This window comes from Mauremys reevesii, linkage group 10, assembly GCF_016161935.1.
Source record: "Mauremys reevesii isolate NIE-2019 linkage group 10, ASM1616193v1, whole genome shotgun sequence".
NCBI classification, from domain to species: Eukaryota; Metazoa; Chordata; order Testudines; family Geoemydidae; genus Mauremys; species Mauremys reevesii.
In genome coordinates this window covers 35,138,799-35,165,544 of record NC_052632.1, presented here as the reverse complement: position 1 = coordinate 35,165,544, position 26,746 = coordinate 35,138,799, and the positions used below count along the sequence as shown (strand labels likewise).

General features: G+C 44.1%; 1 protein-coding gene across 2 annotated transcripts in view; it reads right to left on the bottom strand.

Moving 5' to 3' along the window:
- Positions 1-2,331: 2,331 nt before the first annotated feature.
- The window catches only part of TMEM266 (transmembrane protein 266), an 88,460-nt gene continuing 64,045 nt past the window's right edge, over positions 2,332-26,746 (bottom strand). For both annotated transcript variants that reach the window (XM_039490454.1, XM_039490453.1), the window contains 2 exons: positions 4,615-4,677; positions 2,332-3,532 (listed from right to left, as the gene is read on the bottom strand). In XM_039490454.1, the coding sequence (XP_039346388.1) occupies positions 2,922-3,532; positions 4,615-4,677 (674 nt within the window). In that variant the 3' untranslated portion in view covers positions 2,332-2,921. The remainder of the gene's footprint in view (positions 3,533-4,614; positions 4,678-26,746) is intronic.

The window sequence follows — 26,746 nt, the reverse complement described above, 5'->3', positions numbered from 1 at the left end:
AAAACTAGTTACACAGCTGTACAGTACCAAATGTCAGCCAGGAACGTTGCATGCCTGGAAGGAGTCTGACAACATCAGTGTTTGACTGGATACTTTTTAAAAGCTGGGTGTGCCATCAGAAGGCAAAATGCTCCCATGTAAAGCAAAAAATCCATTGCTGATCTGTGGAAAAAGAATGATCAATGCAAAATTCCCTTCAGTCCCCAGGGACTTCCAAGCTTCTCCCAAGCACAGAACTAATGATCCCCTTCAATCTATCAAATTCCACACAGTCATCCAATTTTTGTTTAAAGATATTAGTACTTGACTTTACCACTTCACTTGGAAGCTCATTCCACCCACTCACCACAAGACTCAGCAAAATGCAAATGAATAAGCAGTTTATGTCCAAATATACAAATGAGGCATTTGTAGATTGATCCAGAGTAGAGCAACGTTGAAGGGGAACCTTATGGAAACTCATGCCTCTTTTTTTAACATTCCCTAGGGAAGCAGGTACAAGTTTGGGGAATTAAATGGTGGAGAAATGTATCAATTTAGCAAATAGTTGGACAATATGTGGCTTTTCATTAAAACCAGACATCACATACTTCAATTACAAACACAAAAAATCGCAGCTGACTGCCTTGCAAGCAAAAGGAAAGCAGTTGTGCCTTTTCTGTGGGGAGCTTTTTGACTGACCCAATTTATGGCCATTTTCAGAGGTACTTATCACCCAGCAGCTCTCATTCAGGTGCCTACAGAGCAGCTGTGCTCTTTTGAAAACCTGGTCCCAATTGTGAATGATGAGCACTCCTGAAAAACTGGCCTTTACTGTCCACTTAGTCTTGTGAGCAGAAACAGCTGCATTTTGTGAATTTGTTTTATAGAAAGCCATCTAACAAAAGAATAAGGGGGCACTCACTGAACTTAGGATGCAGCAAATTAAAACTAGAACACGGATATCACTTATAATGCAACTCCATGATGCAAAATATTATGAATACAAAAGTAAGTTTCATAAAAATTTCTATGACTAATAACAGCAGCAGCAGTTTTGCTAGCTGGGGAACATAGGCGGATCACTAGCTGAGGTCAGAAAGGCTCCTTCCTCTTCGTGGTACAGTGATACACAATTAGGTGCACTGTGCAGGTTTTACTCCTTCCTTTGAATCACCCAGCACTGGCAACTGGTGGAAACAGGCTATTGGACTGATGTACCATTGGTCTGACCTGCTAATGGCAGGTCCTATGTTCTTATCCCAACCTACAGCTGAAATACTTGCAAGTGCTCTAGTCTAGCAAGTAAGATATTAACCAATTGTTTCCTTTGATAATGCTCAATTTTCACATATGAGCAAGTCTTCTAGGGCCTGACTGTCCCTGATAGTGCATGGGTAACTTCCACTGACACCCTAGGAGCTGCATATTTGTTTTTGCCAAGACAGGTGGGCCCCTGATACTTGTAAAGGTGGATTTGATCACTATACCTTCCCATACAACCGGCACAGTATCTAAAAGGGACAGAAAAGCACATGGATTTTCACTGGATCTGTTCTGTAAATTGTAAATAATTCAACTATAAATAAATAGAAATAAACTCAATGCCCCATACTTTGAGCTGTACTGTGGTTGCTTTGGGTCGCACCACTGGCACAAATAAGTCTTAAATTTGGCATGCAAATAATAATAAACAACAACAGCTGGCCATGGAAGGATGACTCCACTGCAGGGGGATCTGCTAGTGGCATACAACTGGTGTACTGGCCCTTATGCCATCCCTCTCCCTGTGGCCTTTAGGCAGTATGCAGCTGGGGAAAAGAGGTCTGGCCTCCATATTGGGCGCTTGAGGCTATTAGCAGGCAGCACAAGTTACAGCAAGCAGGCTTCTGGCTCTCCTAACTTATCCCTGGGCATGAGCTGAGCACGTAGCTGACCATCTACCTTGGCATAAACTCCTGCATTGTATTGAGCACTCCTCACCCACAGCTGAGGATCTGGGCCAAAGGCATTACACCTACTGCTAGGTACTACCAGGTTAGAGGAGAACCTTAGCGTTACCTTTCAAATTGTCTTAAGTAGCTGAACTGTCTTAAAAGTTCTTGTGATTATAAAAAAAGTTTGTGTCCACTTTCAATAGTCACTGTACATTCACGTGAGTTCAATGAACTACTTCATTAAACTCTGAGTCAAATGTAAATGAGATTAAAATATTTTCCAAAATGGAAGATTTAAAGCCACAGTAATAATCTCATGAATCTAGCCTACCTCTAAATCTATTAATAAAAACACTGAATGAACATCTATTTTCTTTGTTTTTTTTAATTAAAATTGAATTTGCAAAATGTCCATTTTTCACTCGTGTTGACTTGGAAGTGAAAACGATATTTTCTTTTCCAAAATATTGTCTTTAAAGAGCTCATGCTAAAATAAAAACAGATCACACTTTCCCCCTTTAATCTGTATCACCCAAAGTGCTCCTTGAAAAAAGATTTTGGGTAGAACAAAAATAACTGCAGAATTTGTACAAAGGGGTTTACAGCTGTCGTCATGTACAAAGGGACAGTAAGAAATCGTAGAAGGAGAAGTTTACATCTGCATGTACCATACCCTGCTGAAGCTTGACCTGATAGAAGGCTGTTCAGAGTTCCATAAAAATTGTTGTATTTTTAAAAAAACCTCACAAAACCAAGATTAAGAATATGTACATCTTTGAGGTCATTATTTTGAAATACAGAATGTTTTCTCTTCATCCAGGGCTTGGCCTGTGGACCTCTGAAGCTAGAAATGTCATGGATTCATGTTGGCTCTCAGAACTCATGCATTTTATGAATATTCAATTCATTCAAACCACGCAAGGAGCAAGATATCCAGCCAGCAATTGTTCTGAGGGTGCCATTAAAGCTCTAGAATGTCTCATCTTTTCCTACCACTGTGGAGAACTATGAATCTGGGACCCTATTCATCTTTTGCTCTTTGGATTCCAAAGATTTGTACTTTTCATTGATCACTGAGGCAGTTTGCTGAAGGTGAATAACTGGCTTAATCTGGAGCACATCAAAGCTCTCTTGGTTCTTCTTGTTGTAAATGTTCACTCTATGTTCTAGCTCAGGACTGGCTTTGGCGGACCCTGCTGGACTAGGCAATTTAAGGTTGACTGGATCTAAGCCTTTTTGTGTCAAGCAAGAATCCTCTGACAATGATGATAACAGTTCCTGAACTACTGCATTGCTGACCCTATGCCTTGCAGAATCAATTTGATCATGTTTTGCATTCCCAGCCCTGTTTAAAGGGCCGTATTCAGAGGGTTCCTCCCGGGTGGTACTGCAGTCTGTGGAAGAGCCAAAGGTTTGGCTGCTGTCACTCTGGGCTCTGGTTACAGAGCTGTCTGTAGATCTGGAGGCACTGCCTGATGTGACACTAGCAGAAGTTCCATTACTTCCTATCTTCATGGGCACTTCCACTGTGAACAGGTCAGAAGATATGTTGGGGTGGTGCACGTCAATGGCTGTTGTGGTAATGACACAAATACCAGCTTCAGGAACTCCGTTGTCTGTAAGTAAAATAATAGAAATGTCAATTGAAAATGGCCTGCCTCTGAAATGTGTGACGATAGTCTCGACAGCACATTTTCACGTAAAATTGTTTGGTAAGTGGAGAGAGATTTCATTCATAGAAATGTAATTATTTTATTTGGATTTTCTGTAGTTCCTAGGAGCCCTAGTAATAAAACAGGACCCCATTGTGCTGGGTGGTGTATGAACACAGAACAAAAAAAGACAGCCCCTGCCCCAAAGAGCTTGCAGTTTAAATTTGCGTATCCGAAAAATGCTATATTTGCAAATGTCCCATAATGGAATCCGTGGTCACAAGGACACAGGAAGGCGTATATGGGGCTGATATACTTCTGATTATTTTTAAACACATTTGGGAGTACATTTTTTCAAGTGGAACATAAAAATGCCACATAAGCGGTGGTATTTTTGTTAACCAAATTTGCAGAGAGTCAAGTGAACTGCTTTGACTATTTGCTTTATTGCATACCTTTTAAAATCCAAGCTACTGGGTATTCGTGTATGAAAGCCGTTCAGTGCAGTGCAAAATGATATCTTATGACCCTTTAGTGGCTACAATTCAACTCAAAGTAAAGAAATCCATTTGAAGTATGATGCAGTGCTACTGCTCACAAGTCAATGTTGTCTGGCATTGAGTTTTCTTATCCTTCATTCATTCAGTTTAACCTTTCTAAAAGGTTCCCAGCAAGGGGTTTGTCTAAGTTAACTTCCAATTGATTTTCTATTCATTTATTTCCTCCCTAGGTTTCTTTTCCATGGCCATTTGAACCACTCTATTGACTGGATAACTTACTCTAGGAAAAATGCACACCTGGATTTTGAAACCATTATGGTTGACTTCAGTGGGAGCAAGATCAGGTCCCTTATCCTTTAGAGACTATCACCGTGATATAAACTTTAATGGAAAACACGATAGGTTTAGAGATTGGTTTAATTTCCCAGGTTGATCTACTTAATTGCTCAGTCTTGCTTGTTCTATGTCATTCAGTGCAATACAGCAGTTACACATGTCTGATACTCTGAAATTCAGTTTAAATCTAAATCTTTAAAGAAAACTCACCACTGCTGGGCTCATTGTAATATTGACTGATGTAGTTGTTCATATCATCCTTGACCATGACCTCTGGAAGAGTAAGAGGGAATGCTATTAGAAAGCCATTTATTTATTTTTTCTAATCCATTGATTGAAATACCATACTATGCAATACTCTCCTGCATCATTTACCTTAGCCCCATTCATCGTGTCTTTGATGACACACATTGTGAGGTTATGAACTGCTTTTAGATATGCAATGGTGTATTTGGAAGTAGTCTCACAACAAGCCTGATCTTGCAGCCCTGACTCGGGCACTAAAGGTAAATGGGAGTTTGGCCTGGATAAGGATTTTGGGTCCAGTTCCTCACTGAGCACTTTTAAAGTTTCTTTATAGAATAGCAAATGGAAGACTTCTAAGAAGGGGTTCTAAAAAGACAAAACACAAGTTTCCTGATCCAAATTCTAAAACTGTTATTCACCTAATTCAAGCCTTCTGATATGAAGAATGGCAACCCCATCATTTAAATGAGATAGATTGGGAAATTTCTCTCAGCACAAAGTAGAATTAATGCCACTCTTTGCAATCAATGGTAATTGATTTAAAGTGACAATCATGTTCAGTCGGGAGCTTAACTCTCCAGGGATACTAAGTTGTTTGGATGTTTAACTCTATAGGGTACAGTCCCTATTGTCTGTGTGCTGCTAATCATCTCCTTACATCCAAAGCCACTGTAATTAATCTGAAAATGTAAGCTATAAAATTGTGGTTTGCATGACACCTCTACCCCAATATAACGCTGTCCTCGGGAGCCAAAAAATCTTACTGCGTTATAGGTGAAACTGCGTTATATTGGGTAGGGAAGGCTCCTTGTTCCCTGACTGCCCCCTGAGACCCTCTGTCCCTTACCCAACCCCTCGGCTGCTCAGAGCAGTGTGTCGGAGCCATCTTTAGAGGGGTGCAGGGCCCGGGACAAATCAACCTCCCCACTAGTCTTCTCACCATCAGCCCAGCGCTCCCGACCGCTCGGCTGCTGCTCGCCTCCTCACCCCACCTACCCGCCCGCCTGCCCGCCGCTCTGCTAGTCTCCTCGCCATCTGTCCAGCGCGCCTCCCTGCGTCCGCCCGCCCACTGCTCTCCTGCTTGCTGTCTTCCTGCCTTTCTGCCTCCTCACCCCCCTCCTGCCTGCTGCTCACCTCCTCATTCGCCTCCTCACCCCACTTGCCCACCCACCTCCTGCCCGCCTCCCATCGTTAACACGCCGCTCAGAGCAGCATGTTGGAGCCCTTCACACTGACACGCTGATCTGCCGGAGTGCGCAGCCCCGCCCCCCAGAGCGCTGCTTTACCGCATTATATCCGAATTCGTGTTACATCGGGTTGCGTTATATTGGGGTAGAGGTGTACTATAGATTTGCATTCAAGGATCTCAAAGTGCATTACAAACAGCAACAAGCACAGCAGCACAGCACCCCTGAGGAATAGCTGCATATTATTATCCCCCATTTATAGACTGGAGAAACCAAGACAAGTTTGCCCAAGGTCACACAGGCAGCAGCAGGGGTAGAACACATATCTCCTGGCTCTGAGTCCTGTGTTTTAGAGACAAAAAGTCACCCTTCCCCATAAGATTAAACAAAAAATAAAACCTGTAGGTATTCTCCCAAGTCAGATGAAATGAACGCCACTAACACAGATTTATTACGGATAAAAGGAATAAAATGCCGCTTGTGTAGGGAAAGCCCCTGGTGGGCTGGTTTGTTTACCTGCCCCGTACGCAGGTTCGGCCGATTGCGGCTCCCACTGGACACGGATCACTGCTCCAGGCCAATGGGAGCTGCTGGAAGCGGCGGCCAGTATGTCCTTCGGCCCGCGCTGCTTCCAGCAGCTCCCATTGGCCTGGAGCAGCGAACCGTGGCCAGTGGGAGCCACGATCAGCTGGACCTGCGGATGCGGCAGGTAAACAAACCAGCCTGGCCCACCAGGGGCTTTCCCTACACAAGCGGCGTTCCAAGTTTGGGAAACACTGTGCTAGGGAACAGTTACTCCTGTGCATTGATATATGGCTGAAAAAGGAGTCAGTTAACGCAGCAAAATAAATCCAAGGAATTATGTATTATTAAGGGTGTTTCCTTTTTCTACAGTTTTGTCACATTACTGTTCAAAATGTCTAGACTATAGAGGCCTCATTCCTCTAGGGAGCAGCTCTGCTTACGTCAGTGCGGTTATACCAGGGATGAACGATGTAGCTTTGGGGTCAACATGCTCAAATTTGATTGTCTAAAGTTAGGCACCTAAATTTTCATTTAGCCACCTAAATAAACAACCTCATTTTCACAGGGGCTAGTCACCTGCAGCTCCTGAAATGGTAAGCAAGCCATATACTTACTGTGACACTGAAATGTAGCCACTTTTGGGGTAGAGGGCTGCACTCAGCTGACAGAACAAAAACAGGGGAAGAGGGTAAATTTTAACCACGGCAACTCCTTACTCCTATAAAACATGCCAGGGGATTTTTAATGTCCACGCAGAGCGGATAAGACTTGACCCACACACTCATACGATTCGCTTTAAAAGGACAAAAGTTTGTGTCAATTCTGCTGGCTTCTGAGCCTTTTATACCAAGGAATATAAATATTCTAAATCTGATGTCTGAAGTTACACTACCGAGCAATCTCCTTCCACCTGATTATTCTTTATAAAGAGGATGATTCGCTATGGTTTTGGAACAGCAGTGGTACTCTTGTCTTGTGTTGCTTCTCTATTAATCATGACCTCCCACTTATGAATCCATGCTGACCATTTCTTACCAATCTGCAGCCGTTCCCTTAATCTGTGAGTGAAAATACCTCTAGAAGCTTCTCTAGCATTGGGGATTTGACTTGAAAGTCTTAGCTCTGGCTTAGGGGTATTATTATTTAATTCAACCCCTTTCTCAGTATTCTGGGATGCTAACCAGGGTGGTTCTGGGGTTCTCTTTCTTTCACTTGTAATTTTTTTTTTAAACCTGTTCTGCTGTCACACTCCATGTTGGTGATTTTTCATCTTTCTCTCTGGAAGCTTCAGTCTGTTTCTGGCCTCTTTTCCCTCACTCTTGATGTTCAGCTTGTTGGCTCTGATACAGAGTTAACTAATAAAAATGCTAACCTGTACCCAGTAAGTTCCTATAAACAGAACAGGGAATTTAGGTGGGGGAAAGAAACTACACTATGCCACACTGATTCACTTGATAATCAAAAGAACATGAGACTGTTCCAGAATTTATCAAACCAATGGAAGTTATACCTCAAAACAGCACAATGCTTGAAACGCTTGGGATATCAAACAACAATCCCAAATGGTAAGGGTCGTTGGGCTAGATCCTGAGCTGGTGTCAATTCACAGTGCTCCATTAAGCCAATGGAGTGATGCTGATTTACACTAGCTGAAGATCTGGCCCCTTATTTCTGCAATGATAATTATTTTCAGAAGGAATTAAGGGCCAATCATCAGGGGGTGTAAGTTCTCTATTGACTTCAACTGAACTCTGATGACTGATGCCAGCAGAGGATCTGGCCATCGTATGTAACAACACATATGAAAGCTGCATCTGATTTTAGACTGAAAAATATGTAATGAGAGCACTAACAGAAAAACACCAGCTGTACTGTGCATTTTATAGTCACATAAGAGGTTCTGTTTTCTGTACAGTAGCTGACTGTCTATTGATTTTTTTTCCCTCCAAGAATTAATTCTCTTATGGTAAAACAATGAGAATTTTACAGTAACTGCAAAATATACACATATTTTGTCACAATTTTGAGCAGAACTGAACGATTACCATTATGAACATAACGAGAGCATCCAGTAAGAACTTCAAGCTTAAAAGCAATCTGATCTATCCAATTTGCGGTGTATCACATCCTTTAAAAGCATCCTCTCCTTTTAAGTGTTCCTTTTGATACCATGTTTCAGAAAATCATGCTCATCCCTATGAGCCAGATTTCCCACATCCCCTTGGGTCTCTGTGGCTACAGTCCTGCCTTTTCACAGCACATTGTGGTTTGCAGGTGAAAGAAACAGATGTTTTCTGTGGAACACTTTCTCCACACAACAAGACCCAAACCACTAAGCACTCTGTACCTGAAATAGCTGCACTCATAAGATGGCAATCTAACTTGACACTGAAAGGGAACATGGTTGTTTTCCTGGTTTCACTGGATCTTAAAAGCTTTTTTGGCCCCTGTTGATCTTTAAATGCCTGCAGTCAGAGGTGTGCTTTGTGCTAATGTCTGAGTTTAAAAAGAGGCCGCAGAGTAGCTCAAGGCAATGCTACTGAATTAGGAGTACATTGCATTGCTTTTCAGCTATCAGCTCTTAAAATACACTTCATTTCAATCATTCATAATTTATACTATAAATGCCACAACCTTCACAGCTAGTATATGTACACTTTATAGATCTAGCATGCATTTTTCAGGTGTATACATAACTTTCTGGGGCGAGCATCAGGGGGTGCAGATATTAGAGCCTTGATCAATTTAAAGATCTCACTAGATTTTCTTATGTTACAGAAATCTCTTGTGATCCTTGAACAACATATGACTCTAATTCAGAGATGACTTAAGAAATATTCTGGAAAGAGAAATGGAAAAGGCAACATAACCCACCCTGAAATAAAGTTGCTTGTCTGCTTTTGGTTCCATATGTCAAAACTCATATTGGACATCAGAACTCCTTCCAGATTTCATGTATGTGTCAATCTAAGAATTTGTATATCAATCAACATAACATTTATGATGTGTGAATGGATAATTTTCAAATAAATCAACATAAAATTTGCCATATAAACTTGGATACCACTAGTCCAACTAATCCAGCATCTTGACCTGGGCAGCGGCCAATATCTGATGTGCCAAAGGAAGCCTCCTATAATGCACTTAGCTAACTGTGCAGTGCTATATGTGGAGGGAAACATTCTTTATCCAACACAGCAGATAGCCTATACTGTGGAGTTTGAGATTGGCTTTATTATCTCCATTTACATTGCTAAAAATATTGTTAGTGAGCATAAAATTACCCAGCCTTTTAGCTTGTGCAACCTTTGCAATAAAATACTATAGCAGAGCAACATGAGCATATGCATATCAGGCACGAAGCAAGCATTGGATGATTATATTGAAGCCAACTGGCAATTAACAAACTGGGTTTTAATCATATGGGAATCTCAAATGCTTTAGAAGCAATAGGTTACAATAAACTAAAGTTATCCCAAGTGTTGTTATTCATTGTTAACTTCCATACCGTTGTACTCAAGGATTTAAAAAAAAATATTAAAGTTGGAAACCTCTGAATGTTATGTGTGTATAAAAGAAGTTACCTTGTGGAGTAATAATGGTTCTTCAAGATGTGTCCCCCTATGGGTGCTCCACTGTAGGTGACTCCCGAGCAGTACCCGCCTTGGAGGACTGGGACTTTGGGGGTTGGTTAGTCACAGATGACAGAGCTAAAGATGGCATCTGAGGCAGAGTCCCTGCTGATTGCATAATGTTCTGCAAAGGTGTGGACTGATGCCCATGTCACTGCTCTGCAGATCTCAGAGATGGGGACATCCTTGAGGAAGGCGACAGAGCAGGGGATGGATATAGTGGAATGTGTACGGACCAACTCCGGAGGGATCATGTTATGAATTTGGCAGCACTGTCTGATGCAATTAGAGACCCACTTGGAAAGTCTTTGGGCTGATATTGCTGAGCCCTTAGATCTTCCCGCCATAGAAAGAAATAGTCTAGTGGACTTCCTGAAGGCCTTTGTCCTATTGAGGTAGAATGCACGGGCTCTCCTGACATCAAGGATATGCAGTATGGCTTCCCTATTGTCTCAGTGAGGCTTGAGGGAGGAGGCGGGAAGGTGAATAGACTGATTCATGTGAAACGAGGTCACTTTAGGCATGAACCTTGGATGTGGCCTAAGTGTAAGCTTGTCAGAGAAGAATACTGTGTATGGGTGATGCACCATCAGAGCTGCTATTTCCCCTATTCTAGCTGAGGTAATTGCAACCAGAAAGACCGCTTTCATCGATCAGTGTGCTAGTGAACAGGTGGCGTAGGTTCGAAGGGGGGCCTAGTCAGCCCTTTCAACACTAGGTTTAGATCCCATGAGGGGATAGGAAGTCGAGGTTGAGGGAAGAGGTTTGTTATTCTCAACAAACCTTTTAGTGGTTGGGTGCAAGAGTACTGAGTACCCTTCTATGGTTTGGTGAAATGCTGTAATAGCTACTAGGTGGACCCTGAGAGAGCTCAGGGATAACCTCGATTTTTTAAGGGTCAGGGTATATTCCAGAACATATGGAAGAGTTGCTGATACTGGAGAGATCTGGTGGGATGCGCACCAAATCTGAAACTTGGACCATTTCTGCAGGTAAACATTGTGAGCTGCATCAGGTAAGGGTACCAGGCCTGTCTTGGCCCCATGGGAGCAATCAGAATTATGTGAGCGCTGTCCCTCTTTATCTTCAGCAGGACTTTCAGCAGAAGAGGAAACAGAACGAAGGAGTAAAGAACATCTTTGTCCCATGGGAGGAGGAGGGCATCACCCAGAGAGTGCTGACCGACCCCTGCCCTGGAATAATATCGTGGACACTTCTTGTTCTGGTAAGTGGTGAACAGATCTGTGGATGATGTTCCCCACTGTATGAATAAGTCGTGAAGTACTGATGGGTGCATCTCCCACTTGTGGTTGTGCAGGAACGTGTGACTGCGTTTGTCCGCTATCATGTTTTGTGTGTCCAGGAGGTAAGCCACGGATAAGGTAACATTGTGAGAGATGCACCAGTTACACAATTTCATTGCCTCAGTGCAAAGAGAGGGCGATCTGGCTTCCCCCTGATGGCTGATATAATACATGCAGGCTATGTTATTTGTTAGGATCTTTATATGTGATCCTGTTATCAGCGGGAGGAAATGGGCATAGGTGTTCCTGACTGCTCTCAACTCAAGGAGACTGATATGCAAGGATATCTCTGCAGGTGGCCATTTGCTTTGAGCTGCGAAGCTGTTTAAATGCGGGCCCCATCCTATGAGGGATGTGTTGGTGGTAAGGAGTGACGAAGGTGGTGCCTGAAAAAAGGGGATCCCTTTGTATGCATTGGCCGGGTTCTTCCACCAGTCCAGGGAGTTCCTGATCCTGGTGGGCAGTGACAGGGGTTTGTCCAGATTGTCCCTGTTCAGTCTGTAAACTGAGCTGAACCACATGTGAAGTCTGGCAGGTGGAATTACCGCCATGCCAGCTGCCATATGCCTCAGGAACTGGAGGCAGATTCTGGCTGGCACTTGAGGGCTGCATTGAGCAGTGTTTAGACGCGATATCAGGGATAGAAACCTGTCCTGATGTAGGAAGACTTTGGCCTGTAGCGTATCTAGGTTGGCCCCTATGAATTCCAGGCATTGAACTGGTGTGAGGGTCGACCTCTGCAGGCCCATGAACAAGTGTATCATGTTGTTGGTGGCTCAAAGAGCCTCCTGAAGTGACCGGGCTCTGAGGAGACAATCGTCCAGGTAAGGGTAGATCATTATCCCTTGTGATAGTAGATGGGTGGCCATCACTGAGAGAACTTTGGAAAATACTCTTGGGGCCAATGAAAGTCTCAAGGGAAGGACTCTGTATTGGTAATAATTGTGCCCCAGGGTGAATCCAAGGAGACATCTGTGAGCCAGTAGTATTGAAATGTGAAAGTAGGCATCTTGTAGGTTGAGGGTCAAAAACCAGTCTCTCTGTTTCAGTGACGGAATGATCGTTGATAAGGTGACCATCTGGAACTTCTGAGCTTTGACGAACTTGTTGAGAGCTCTGAGGTCCAGGATGGGTCTCCAACCTCCCTTCCTTTTGAATATTAGGAAGTAGCGAGAATAGGCCTTTCCTGGTAGATGTTGAGGTACAGGTTCTAAGGCTCTTATCCTCAGGAGGCGATCTATCTCCCGCTGTAGTAGAAGGGTCCCTGAAGAGGGATGGGGAAGGGTGTTTGGAGGGGGTAGAGTGGTGAAGTGGATGGAATAGTTGGATCTGAAGATCTCTAGAACCTATCTGTCTGAGGTTATTTGCTCCCAGACACTGTAGAACACAGGTCGCCAAATGGGTGCATGGTCACAGATAATAGTGGGGCGTGGTCTCATGGTGCCTCAACCTGCCCATCAAAAGTGGTGTTTAGGGGCAGGCATTTGGGTCGAGGACTGGGAGCCCAAAGGCTTTCGCTTTGAGAACTTTTCCTTTTTCCTCTGGGGCTCATAGTTCCGTTGTGATGGGAATTGGAACGAATAAGGCCTTTGTTGGTACTGATAGCTAAAATGTCTCTTTTGCCCCAATGTGTAGATTCCCAGTGACCTGAGAGTGGCCCTGGAATCCTTTGAGTGGAGAGAGGTGTCAGTCTTCTCGGCGACGAGGTTCACACCCTCAAAGGGGAAGTCCTCCACCATAGTCTGCATCTCCTTCAGGAATCCCAAGAGGTGGAGCTACGACGCCCATCTTATTACAATAGCTGTGGAATGGTTCTGGCTATCTGGCTAGCCTCATGGCGCAGCATGAGGAGAAACAGCACAGGTGCAGGCCCAACGGACACTGCTACCGAAGTTCTCTGATCAGCAGTGCAGGGATGCAGACACACCTACAGTGGAGCACCCATAGGGACACTACTAGAAGAAGAAAAAAAGCATATTATTTATGCAATATAATATAGCACCATAAAGGCAGATCATGTTGATTTAAAAATCAGATTAAAATGTCCCTGTCCTTTAGCACATTCAATTGAACTAAAACAACAGCTGATTGTAGGAAGGATGTCAGTGTATACAAGGAGGAGAGAACAGCTTTTGGGAGAGGGCGGATTTGTTTGTATAATCTAAAATACTATATAGTTCTCTTCTCTCAAATTCTATATTGATTCTCTTAAGTATCAATTCACCTTTCAGATTCATCCTCTGTCTCCTCTTCACAGGTGGAATTTTCTTTTGATTTCATTCCATGGAGAACTTACAATTCCCAGGATCCAGGAGATCATTTCATTCATTCATGCCTGTCACCCCAACCGGGGTATGGGCCGCCAACAGCAGATCTCCATAGTCTTCTATCCTGGGCCATTCGCTCTAGCTGGTTCCAGGTATAGCCCATTTTTTTTGCTATCAACCTGAAGGTCGCGTCGCCAGGTATTTCTTGGGCGGCCTCTTTTCCGCTTGCCTTGGGGGTTCCACTGCAGTGCCTGTCTGGTGATGTTGGTTGGCTGCTTGCGTAGTGTATGTCCTATCCAGCCCCACCTTCTCCTTCTAATTTCTTCCTCTGCTGGGAGTTGATGGGTCCTCTCCAAGAGGTGGATGTTACTGATGGTGTCTGGCCAGCGGATCTGGAGAATCCTTCTGAGGCAGCTATTAATGAAGGTCTGGATCTTCCTGGTGGTTGTTTTGGTTGTCCTCCAGGTTTCAGCTCCATACAGTAGGACTGATTTCACGTTGGAGTTGAACAGTCGAATCTTTATTGCCAAAGACAGCTCTCTGGAGCTCCAGATGTTCTTGAGCTGTAAGAAGGCTGCTCTTGCCTTACCAATCCTTACTTTGATGTCTGCGTCTGTGCCACCCTGCTGGTCGATGATGCTACCTAGGTAGGTGAAGGACTGCACTTCTTCCAGGGGGCTTCCATTCAGTGTGACTGGGTCGTTGCTGATGGAATTGATCCTAAGGATCTTGGTCTTGTCCTTGTGGATGTTGAGGCCAACCTGTGATGACGTGGCTGCCACTACGTTGGTCTTCTCTTGCATCTGCTGTTTACTGTGCGAAAGGAGTGCAAGGTCGTCGGCAAAGTCCAGGTCATCAAGCTGGGTCCACAATGACCATTGGATTCCATTCCTACGCTTGTAAGTGGATGTCTTCATAATCCAATCGATGACGAGAAGAAAGAGAAGTGGTGACAACAAGCATCCTTGTCTGACTCCGGTTCGCACCTGGAAGCTGTTTGTGAGCTGCCCTCCATGGATCACTCTACAGTGTATGCCGTCGTATGAATTCTTGATCAGGTTGACCACCTTTGCTGGGATGCCATAGTGCCGAAGGAGCTTCCAGAGGGTCTCTCGATCCACGCTATCGAATGCTTTCTCATAGTCAACAAAGTTGATGTACAACGAGGAGTTCCACTCCATAGACTGCTCGACTATGATGCGGAGCATTGCTATCTGGGATCCAGGAGATATAAGACTATTTTCTCTTTTCTTACAGATAGCTTGGATCTTTATGAGATACAATTATGTGGCCTCCACAGTCTCTTCCATAAAGCCAATCTCATTCTACAGCCTAAGCTGATGGATCGGAGAAGCAAGAAAAAATATAATTTTCCTCTCACACATTGGAGATGGTGACCTTGGAAACATGGTTACAGACACTGGACTCTAATAGTTATGCTTAGAGTGCCACTTTGCTCTCCTTTCTTGTTTGATATGCCTAGAAGAATCAAAACATTTCTACACAGGGATGGAGCTTGTTAAATTTTTAGATTTGGACTGCAAGCAACAGCGCTGTTAATAAAAACCATGGAATCAGGATCTCTCTTACCCATAGGAACCCCAATTTATCTGCACATTCAGGAAGGGAAGATGATTTCACATTTCTCAGTGGATTGGAAACTGTGGTGCATAGCAAGGAGAAGGACAGGCCCTGGAAAGAAGAAGGTAGGATAGACTGCTGTCTATAGCAAGACACTGCTCAATGAATTGGGGTGTAAATTAATGCTGACCCTGACAAAAATAGATACAAGGAATCACTTCACCTGCCAGTGAAATGTGGCCACTAGATGGAATGAGGCAGATGTGTAACAATACACAGCAGAACTGCACAATTCAGGACAGGAAGTGAAGACTAGTATTGAATCCAACTAAGGCCTGGTCTACACTACAACTTTAGGTCGAATTTAGCAGCATTACCTCGATTTAAGCCTGGACCCGTCCACACGACGAAGCCCTTTTTTTCGACTTAAAGGGCTCTTTAAATGGATTTCTTTACTCCACCTCCGACAAGGGGATTAGTGCTGAAATCGGCTTTGCCGGGTCGAATTGAGGTAGTGTGGATGCAATTTGACGGTATTGGCCTCCGGGAGCTATCCCAGAGTGCTCCATTGTGACCGCTCTGGACAGCGGTCTCAACTCAGATGCATTGGCCAGGTAGGCAGGAAAAGGCCCGCAAACTTTTGAATCTCATTTCCTGTTTGGCCAGCGTGGCAAGGTGCAGGTGAGTGCAGATCTCATCAGCAGAGGAAACCAGGATGGAGTCCCAGGATCGCAAAAGAGCTCCAGCATGGACTGAACGGGAGGTATAGGATCTGCTTGCCATATGGGGAGACGAATCCATGCTAGCTGAACTCCGTTCCAGTAAATGAAATGCCAAAACATTAGAAAAAGTCTCAAAAGGCATGAAGGACAGAGGCCATAACAGGGACACACAGCAATGCCGCGTGAAAATTAAGGAGCTAAGACAAGCCTACCACAAAACCAGAGAGGCAAATGGAAGGTCCGGGGCAGAGCCACAGACATGCCGCTTCTACGCTGAGCTGCACGTCATGCTAAGTGTTGCAGCCACCACTACCCCAACCCTGTGCTTTGACTCCGTCAATGGAGAATCATGCAACAAGGAAGCGGGTTTTGGGGACGAGGAGGATGATGACGAGATTGAAGATAGCTCATAGCAAGGAAGCGGAGAAACTGGTTTCCCCAACAGCCAAGATATGTTTCTCACCCTGGACCTGGAGCCAGTACCCCCCAAACCCACCCAAGGCATGCTCACGGACCCTGTAGGCGGAGAAGGGACCTCTGGTGAGTGTACCTTTGTAAATATTACACATGGCTTAAAGGCAAGTGTGTTTAATGATTAATCTGCCCTGGCATTCACAGCCAGTACAGCTACTGCAAAAGTCTGTTTACATATGGGGATGGAACGGAAATACTGGTGTTTTCTGGCATTCATACAACATCCATTCCTTATCTCTCTCTGTGTTATCCTCAGGAGAGTAATATCATTCATGGTCACCTGGTTGAAACAGGGTGCTTTTATTAAGGGGACATTCAGAGGTGCCCATTCCTGCTGGGCTGTTTGCCCGTGGCTGAACAGAAATGTTCCCTGCTGTTAGCCAAGCAGTGGGGGGAGGAGTGAAGTGATCATCCCAGAGAATAGTGTGGCGGGGGGGGGGGTATTTGGGTTAGTGGTGCACGCTAACCCGCAAACCGCAGCCCCTCCTTTTAAATTACAAACCCATTTTAAATGGCCAACCCAATGGCTGCTTGGTATGGGAAATGAGGGCGCTGCTGTTTGAAACCATTCCCACATGTTATGAAAGTTAAAGAAGCCAAAAGACTGTGGCTTACCATGGCTGCCTGCAAGCCGAATTCTGTTGCCTGGCCCTGCGTGAGTGATCTCTCACACCACACCAGCAGGCCCTCAATATAAGAGGCAAAATGCTACCTTGTAACGAAAGCACATGTGCTGTGTAATGTGAACAGCAAGGTTTAATGGAAAGAGTGATCCTATTGTTCTCTAAAATGTGTCTTTTTCACCACCAATCTCCCTTTTCCCCCAGCAGCTGCAAATGTTTCGCCTTCAAAGCGGCTAGCGAAGATTAGAAGGCAAAAAAAACACACTTGGGATGAGATGTTCTCAGAGCTACTGCTGTCCTCCCACACTGACAGAGCACATCAGAATGCGTGGAGGCAGACGATGTCAGAGTGCAGGAAAGCACAACAGGAACGCGAGGAGAGTTGGCAGGCTGAAGAGGATAGGTGGCATCAGCTTGCTGACAGAAGGCAAGAGTTGATGCTCTGACTGCTAGAACATCAAACTGATATGCTCCTGCGTATGGCTGAGCTGCAGGAAAGGCAGCAGGAGCACAGACCATCAGCCCCTGTGTAACCAACCGCCCTCCTTCCCAAGTTCCATAGCCTCCTCACCCAGACGCCCAAGAACGCGGTGGGGGGGCCTCCGGCCACCCAGCCACTCCACCCCAGAGGATCGCCCAAGCAACAGAAGGCTGGCATTCAATACGTTTTAAAGTTTTTAAGTTTAAGTTTTAAAGTGCAGTGTGGCCTTGTCCTTCCCTCCTCCCCCACCCCACCCGGTGCTTCTCTCCACCCCCACCCCTCCCGGGCTACCTTGGCAGTTATCCCATTTGTGTGATGAATTAATAAAGAATGTGAAGCAACAATGACTTTATTGCCTCTGCAAGCGGTGATCGAAGGGGGGAGGGGAGGGTGTTTTAGCTTACAGGGAAGTAGAATGAACCAAGGGTGGGTGTGTTCATCACAGTGAAACAAACAGAACTTTCACACTGTAGCCTGGCCAGTCATGAAACTGGTTTTCAAGGCTTCTCTGATGCACAGCGCGTCCTGCTGTGCTCTTCTAACTGCCCTGGTGTCTGGCTGCGCGTAATCAGTGGCCAGGAGATTTGCCTCAACCTCCCACTCCGCCATAAACGTCTCCCCCTTACTCCCACAGATATTGTGGAGTGCACAGCAAGCAGTAATAACAATGGGAATATTGGTTTTGCTGAGGTCTATCCGAGTCAGTAAACTGCGCCAGCACGCTTTTAAACGTCCAAATGCACATTCTACCACCATTCTGCACTTGCTCAGCCTATAGTTGAACAGCTCCTGACTACTGTCCAGGCTGCCTGTGTATGGCTTCATGAGCCATGGCATTAAGGGGTAGGCTGGGTCCCCAAGGATAACTATAGGCATTTGGACATCCCCAGTGGTTATTTTCTGGTCTGGGAAGAAAGTCCCTTCCTGCAGCTTTTGAAACAGACCAGAGTTCCTGAAGACGCGAGCGTCATGTACCTTTCCCGGCCATCCCACGTTGATGTTGGTGAAATGTCCCTTGTGATCCACCAGTGCTTGCAGCAGCATTGAAAAGTACCCCTTTCAGTTTATGTACTCGCTGGCTTGGTGCGCCGGTGCCAAGATAGGGATATGGGTTCCGTCTATCACCCCACCACAGTTAGGGAATCCCATTGCAGCAAAGCCATTGACTACGATCTGCACATTTCCCAGAGTCACTACCCTTGATATCAGCAGATCTTTTATTGCGTGGGCTACTTGGATCACAGCAGCCCCCACAGTAGATTTGCCCACTCCAAATTGATGCCCGACTGACCAGTAGCTGTCTGGCGTTGCAAGCTTCCACAGGGCTATCACCACTCGCTTCTCAACTGTGAGGACTGCTCATCTTGGTATTCTGGTGCTTCAGGGCAGGGGAAAGCAAGTCACAAAATTCCCTGAAAATGCCCTTACGCATGCAAAAGTTTCGCAGCCACTGGGAATCGTCCCAGACCTGCAACACTATGCGGTCTCACCAGTCTGTGCTTCTTTCCCGGGCCCAGAATCGGCGTTCCACAGCATGAGCCTGCTCCATTAACACCATGATGTGCACATTGCCGGGGCCCATACTTTGCGAGAAGTCTATGTCCATGTCTATGTCCTCATCAGTCTTGTCAGCACGCTGCCGTTGCCTCCTCGCCTGGTTTTGCTTTGGCAGGTTCTGGTTCTGCATATACTCCAGGATACTGCGTGTGGTGTTTACAGGGCTCATAATTGCCGCGGTGATCTCAGCAGGCTCCATGATCCCAGTGCTATGGCGTCTGGGCTGAAAAAAGGCGCGAAATGATTGTCTGCTCTGATGGAGGGAGGGGCGACCGACAACATGGCTTACAGGGAATTACAGTCCACAAAGGAGGTGGCTTTGCATCAAAGAGAAACGCAAACAACTGTCACAGAGAATGGCCCCCTCAAGGATCGAATTCAAAATCCTGGGTTTAGCAGGCCGTTGATTTCACGGAGGGCGGGAGGAAGCAAATGAATACAAAACAAATTGGGTCTATTTCTTGTTTTGATCCACTCCATCTATCTTTTACATCTTTAGGGTGGCAGCAGACAGTGCAGTTTGACTGCTAGCCATTGTCAGCTCCTGGGTGCTCAGCAGAAGATGCTGCATTACGACTGATAGCCATTGTCGTCTCCTGGGTGCTCGGCAGAAGGAGTCTGCCCAGGCGCCCATGACTGACCTCACCAAGATCGGTTAAAAGAGCACCCAGGAATATGACGATGACGGCTACCAGTCATAACGCACTGTCTGCTGCCAAAAGGCAAGGAGCTGCTGCTGTGTAGCAATGCAGTCCCACGTCTGGCATTTGCCCAGGCATTCCTCACCGAGGTCAGTTAAAAGAGCACCCAGGAATATGACGACGACGGCTACCAGTCGTAACGCACCGTCGGCTGCCAAAAGACAATGAACTGCTGCTGTGTAGCAATGCTGTCCCACATCTGCCAGCACCCAGGAGAGTTATGGTGATGGTCAGCTGTGCGGGTTCCATGCTTGCCGTGGTATGGCGTCTGCACAGGTAACACAGGAAAAAAGGCGCAAAATGATTGTCTGCCGTTGCTTTCACAGAGAGAGGGAAGGAGGGGGGGCCTGATGACATTTACCCAGAACCAGCCGCGACACTGTTTTTGCCACATCAGGCATTAGGATCTGAACCCAGAATCCCAATGGGCAGCGGAGACTGCGGGAACTGAGGGATAGCTACTCACAGTGCAACTCTCCGGAAGTCGACACTAGCCTCGGTACTGTGGACGCAGTCCGCCGACTTAATGCACTTAGAGCATTTTTTGTGGGGACACACACAGTCGACTGTATAAAAAAACGATTTCTGAAAAACTGACTTCTATAAATTCGACCTAATTTTGTAGTGTAGACATATCCTAAGATTAGAGTGGGAATTTCAGTAGGAAGGTAATTATCCAAACTGTGGTTTAGCCAGGACACTGGCGTTAATAGCCTATCTCTTATGAAAACTGAAATAACCTTCTTCCCTGAATTTAAAGTCAACCATTTTCTGTGGGTCAGCTGCTTGAGCTGCTGTGTGCATTATAAAGCCAGGCCCATCCGTTCTCTTCACGGGGGATGGAGCTAGCACTTTAGCCTGCTATCCAAAATCTTGCCTTTGAAAAATGTGGGGCTCCTGGTCAGGAACCTTCACACAGCAACTGGAAAGTTTTTGATGAACAGTTCCAAATAGTCTGTCTTTTTTCCCCCTGTAAAAATAGAGAACATAAACTGAAAATTTCCTGGGAATAATAAACTACTTGGAGTAAAGTCCCTTCCAACCCATGAGATGACAATGTAATCTCTCTCTCTCTCCTGAACCTATAAAAATATCATAAATTTGGTGGAACATAAATGCCATTCTGTCCATCAAGGCAGATTCCTCTTCTAGTCCTCTAATCGCTCCATAGTGACTGTAACAATTGTTTTATCAATGATCCCAGTGTATGAATCTGCAAAACCTCTGCATGCAATAAATACCATTTGTACATCTTTGTGATTGAGTCTTTTTTCTAAAAAAAGTTTCTTCATGTTACTTGGAAATATTTTATTATTAAAGCATTTTATTTCATCTTTTTATTGCCAATTATTCTGCTGACTTCTGTCTATTGGAGTTGAATTTCCTAGACCGTGGAATTATTCTTTCTTCAGCAGCAGAATCTCTGTGAGGTCATGAGTCTTTAGGGTGGAGTGATACAACATTATTACCTCTCACTATACAGACACACTGACCACTAGGAAACAATCTTTATTCTGTGGTTTCTTAAGAATGAGATCTTGCAGCCCCTTGAGTACCAATAGCATTTAGAAACCTATGGAAAGGAAAACCACGATAAAGAGAGGAAAATGAATACACAAGTACAGCAACAAAGGCTGCTGAGCCATTGTTCAGTATGTTCCTTGTCAAATTAGGACGGGGACTTGTTAAATTTGAAACCTGACAACTAAAAATGATTTCAAAAGTAAATTCAAAGCGGTAACAAACATCCCTGCATATATTTGAACTGGAACTCCAAAAGCAGATTTCTGTGCTTTTCCAGTATAATTCTCCCTATTATTTTAACACAGGGTTGTCACTGGTACATCAGCTCTGATTACAGATGGCTTAACTTCATTATTGCCTCATGATTTTGGTTATCTTTTACTATCTGCATTAGCAGTCTCTCTGGATAATATAACCATATTCAAAATTCCAGGTTCCATTATAGCTAATTGTTTTAATATGAGACTAGACAGTGGCTCACTGATCCATGGTTGATGTTTGAAGGGCTGAGGCCCCAGCACTGAGCTGGCAGCAAAAGAACCGATGACAAACAAAGCCATTCCTCATCAAATGACAGTCTCAAAGACTTTGTGGGCAATAAGCAGTTCAAAATGGAAGGCTGTCTGGCAACTTGGACATTGTCTTGTTGGCTCAGTTCAGTGAATGGTTGCAGCTGATGGCTGATCTGGTTGGAGGAAAAGCAGCACAAATTTGTCTGGTTATTAATGTGGATAAAACTATTTCCATGGCCTTTACCATCAAGCAGATGCAACTCCAGATTACAACCCACTCAGTATTAACCTGATCAAACGGGACATTGAAAAGATGGCAACTGTCAAAAACTTGGGAAGCATCCCAGACAGTGGTGTAGGATGCTCGAAAGACGTAGGGCCTTCAGTGGCCTCTGTGGAGATGTTATGATGTCAAGATTGCTACGACACTGCGGATCTACCCAACCATAATTATACCAACTTTATTGTGTGCCAGCGAAAGGCAGGGGCTGAGGAAGGCTGAAGAGTGGTGGATTGATGTTTTTTATTTTCGTCGTCTTCACCAGCTCCTCCATATTAAGTGGCTGGATAAGATCACCAATGAAGATATTTGTAGCTGAAACCAGCAACTGCCTCCCCATCAGCACTGGTTCAGTTTTGGAAGCTTTCTTGGTACAGACATGTTATTAGAATGGAAGAACAGCAAATTACAAAGCATGTTTACCAAGGAATGCTACTACATAGCCAGCAATCATGTGAGTGCTGAAAGGTTCAGTGGGATAAGATTGCTAACGATGGACACAGACTGAACATCCAGCCAGACTGTCTTAAAGACCTAGCTGAAGATCGATCTGTGTGGTGTTCAATCTATGTCCCTTTGGGATTTGCCATGATGCTAATGGTAAGACAGCAGCTCAGGGCTAAAAGAATAAAGAAGGGGTAGGAGATACATATTAATGTTTCTGTCTTAGAAAAGGCTCCTTAAATAAGAATGCCCACATTCAGAGCCACACTGCTTGTCATGTGACAATTAATTCATGTGGATCACAGGGCTATATAACCAAGCCTCAGTTTTCACAGGGGCTTCCCTGCTCACCTGTGTATTTTTAAAGTTAAGGTCTGTGAGAAGCATTGTGCTACTCTGTCTTTGGTCAGCAGTGCTCCCAGCAATCCTCAACTTGAGTTCACATGCAAACAGAAAAGAGGGTTAGTATGATGCAGCCATATAGTAAGGAAGCAGACTGATATGTACCATAATGCATACATAATGTAAAATAAAGCTTTTGGTATAACATGGCTTTTTGAGATCACATTGACAACCCACAAAAGTGAGTTTCCCCAAAGACATTGCAGCTTCATATGCTTCATTCTCCCATGACACACTGGTGCTTCACACTTTAAAATTGTTGCCTCTCTAGTTTAAGGTCCTGGTCCTCACCTACAAACAGTATTTAGGTCCCACCTACCTCTCTTTGCCTCTCATTCTGTGACTCAGAAGAACAGCTGTGGTCAACAAGGACTTCAGTGGACAGAGCACAGACTATCCTTCATGAGTATCTGGGGGCAGAACTTTCTTTGTGGTAGGTTCTTGGCTATGAAACATCTTTCCACTGGGATGAATCAATTGTATAATCTGCAGGACATGGTGCGACACCCATCTTTTCATGCATGCGTTTTCTTTAGGGAAGAGTATGATCCCACTAGGAATGTGACCCTTCTGACAAGAAGCTGTTCAGAAGAGGGGCTTGCATTTAGGGGGCTTTACAGGTGGGATTTTTCAAAAGTGCTCAGTGTTGATCTAATTCTGTGCCCATTGAAGACAACAGGAGTTTTACCGCTGACTTCAGTGGGAGCAAATTTGGGCAACATTGAGCACTTCAGAAAATTCCACCTTCTATGCACTAAACAAACTTATGCAGAGTGCCTACAAACTATGCTGATGGCACTTTAGAAATGCAAGTAATCTGATATTGATCTACTTATTTACAATTCACCTTTGGCACTTCAGAACTGACCCCATTTCCAAACAAATGTTGCTGTCATCAATTTATTATGAAGTCACCTACAGCCAAACATCAATAGGGTCATGTCAATGCCCTCTCCTCTGTGCTGGACTGTTCATCCTAATGGGTTTAAACAAGATGACCTGAGTGGAATTTCACAGTCCCTACCTTGGTTCCTCCACCAAGTCCCTCTTTCACTCTAGTGACATGGATGGGACAAGGGTGGGTGGCTGACAATCTCCAGGGGAGACTTCCTTCTGTTTTCTATGCAACAGCAGATTCTCACATTAGTGACAGCTGTAATGTTCACAAGGCTTTTCCATTCACACGGATATCCAGTTCCTGCAGAGACTGGCTGTGCGTGTGAGAATTTGGAAGGATCTGCTGCATCCATCTTGACAGAAATGTCAACGTTAGTAGCCACAGGAGACAAGAGAATCAGTATGATTCACAATCAAAAATACACCTGAGACATAGAAGGGTTGTTGGTTTGGGAAATTCTGAGTCACACTGCCTCTTCCTTTATTAGCACATATTGCTGTAGCAGAAAAAGCTCTAAAAATGACAGCAGGTGACTTTAAGGGTGACTTTGGCTCCAGTTTTCGCTGATAAATCAACTATGTGTTGATTTAATCAATGTGTTATCGGAGTCTGCTCTAAATGAGGTCAAGATGCCCAATGACATCTGTGATAAGAATATTTTAAGAATTTAAAAATAAAAAATATACTTTGATTCAGAAAACCAGTGTTTGCTGTGTTATGCCAACACCACCAGTCACTGACCTAAGTTCTGAGTTTTTTGTTAGGACTGGGGTTTTCAAAAGTGCCCAAAAGTGTGTCTACACTTCAGACTCAAAAAACAGCAGTGTAGACATGGAGCCCAGGCTCTGAAACCTGGGGAGTGAAGAGGGTCTTCATTGGGAATGTTTTCACTGCTATTTTTAGCCTTTCAGCCCAAGTCCCATGAGCCCAAATCAATTGACCCAGGCTCTGAGACTCGGCACCCCAGGTTTCTCTTTGCATTGTAGACATACCCCATATGACTTAGGAGCACAAGTCCCACTGGATTTCAATTCTTAAAATGATTTTCAGTGGGACCTGTGCTTCTCAGTCACTTCTGAAAATCTCACCCTCTGTTCTTCTACACTGGACTCCAGGCTACTCTTTGTCTGAAGTTCCCTTTTATTTCAGTTGGCTTTGTGGGTGCTCATTAGCTCTGTAAATAAGACCCTATGACTACAGAATCTTTGTTTGAACTTAAATTCCCTCACAGTATAACTTTACCTGTCTACTACACACATGCAAAGCAGCCACAGACTTGAGGCAAGGAGGTTTAACTTTGTACAGATAGTTAAATGCTCCCTGGTTCTCAAAATGCAAAGTGTGTCTTCCTCTCTATATTGTTAATACACATTTCAATAGCTACACACTATATGCATGGAGGTTCTGTTTTAAGGATTGATTTGGATGACCCCATCCACTCTTGTGAGAGGTCACTGCATGTGGATCCATGAAACACTGTGTCTTCTAAATCAGACACATACAGAAAAGTCAAATTCCCAGTCTTGCATGGACAGACAAGGTCCAACAAGGCATTTTAGTGTGTCAGTGCAGTGCAATCAAGATATTATTAGGTCTAACAGTCAGCTCAAAAGGTGTATACGTCTTTCCTGGCTTTTAAAAAAAACATTTAAGTAATTGCAAAGAAAGCTCCCATCAAGTAGCATGCGTGGAGACAGACAAACAAACATACAAGCACCACAGAGAACTGGCTATTTGAAAACCAGATTTGAGTCATATAACTGAATTACCATTATCAGCAACAATTAGTAAAATCCATTTCCACTGTAATGCTTTAACTTTTCTGCCTGCTTGAGAATAATCTTAATGGAGCCCCTGGAAAGCACTGGAATTTTTCATATCCACTAAATGCCATTTTCTTTACTTGCTTTGATAAAGACATACATAAATGTGGATACGAATGGGTACAGCAAGCGTTCGTTTTCACTAAACATGCTCATAAATTGCAGCAGTATTACCTTTTCCCCAAAGGTAAAACTTCATTGCCAACCTCATAAAAATGGAAATTTGTCTCAGAATATCTAAAATAACCCTTCTGCAATGCAAAGTAACAGAGTTGGGCTTCTCTTCTCCTGGCCTAGGGCTGTGTATTAATTTAAAAACTATGTTAGTATTGTAGAATTTCAAAGACTGAAATGATATATGCAGAAAAATATGGAATTTCCACCAGGGACTGTAATTCACATATTATGGGACAGATTAAAGAATAATAAATTTTGGAAGGAAGTATTAATGACTATATGGGGCACTGTGAACTTGACATTCCCTGAAACATGGAACTTTGTATCTCAAGCTTTAAAAATGATTTGTGCTGGAGCAAATCTAAACAGAAAAGAAATAGATGTTATTCTGACCATGATCAGTTACATATTGTGTGAGTCAAGAACTTGACAAGAAAAACTTCCTTTGTAATCTAGAGATGAACAGTGAGAATAAGTTTTGCTATTGCATCACTGCTCTTTTTCTGGGAGGAAGAGAGGAGAGAGGGTAACATCTAGAAGATTTCTTTCACTATTATGCAAAGAATGTTCATGTGATTCCTAAAAATGACTTATCAGCACCACTTAGCATTTATATGTAGCAGTTTTCTTCCTCAGCTCTTTACAAACCAACTTGTTAATTCTCACAACATTCCTGTAAAATAGGTAAGTATTATTATCCGAATTTTGCATTATTCATAGAGACTGGTAATGTCAGAGCTGAACTCTGGAATTCCTAGCTCCTTACCCTGGTGCTCATATTATTAGTATCCACTCATCTGTTGATATTCACCCTCCATTGTCATTGATAAGGGAACCCTATTGATTGTGTGTTAAGGTCAATTTTTTAGCCTCCATAGTTGTCTGCTTTAGAGATCTAGTAAAAAATCTTTCCAGCACATAAAGTCTACACTCAGGACAAGTTTAAGAGGAAATGTTTCCTGCATCTCTTGGCCAAACTGGC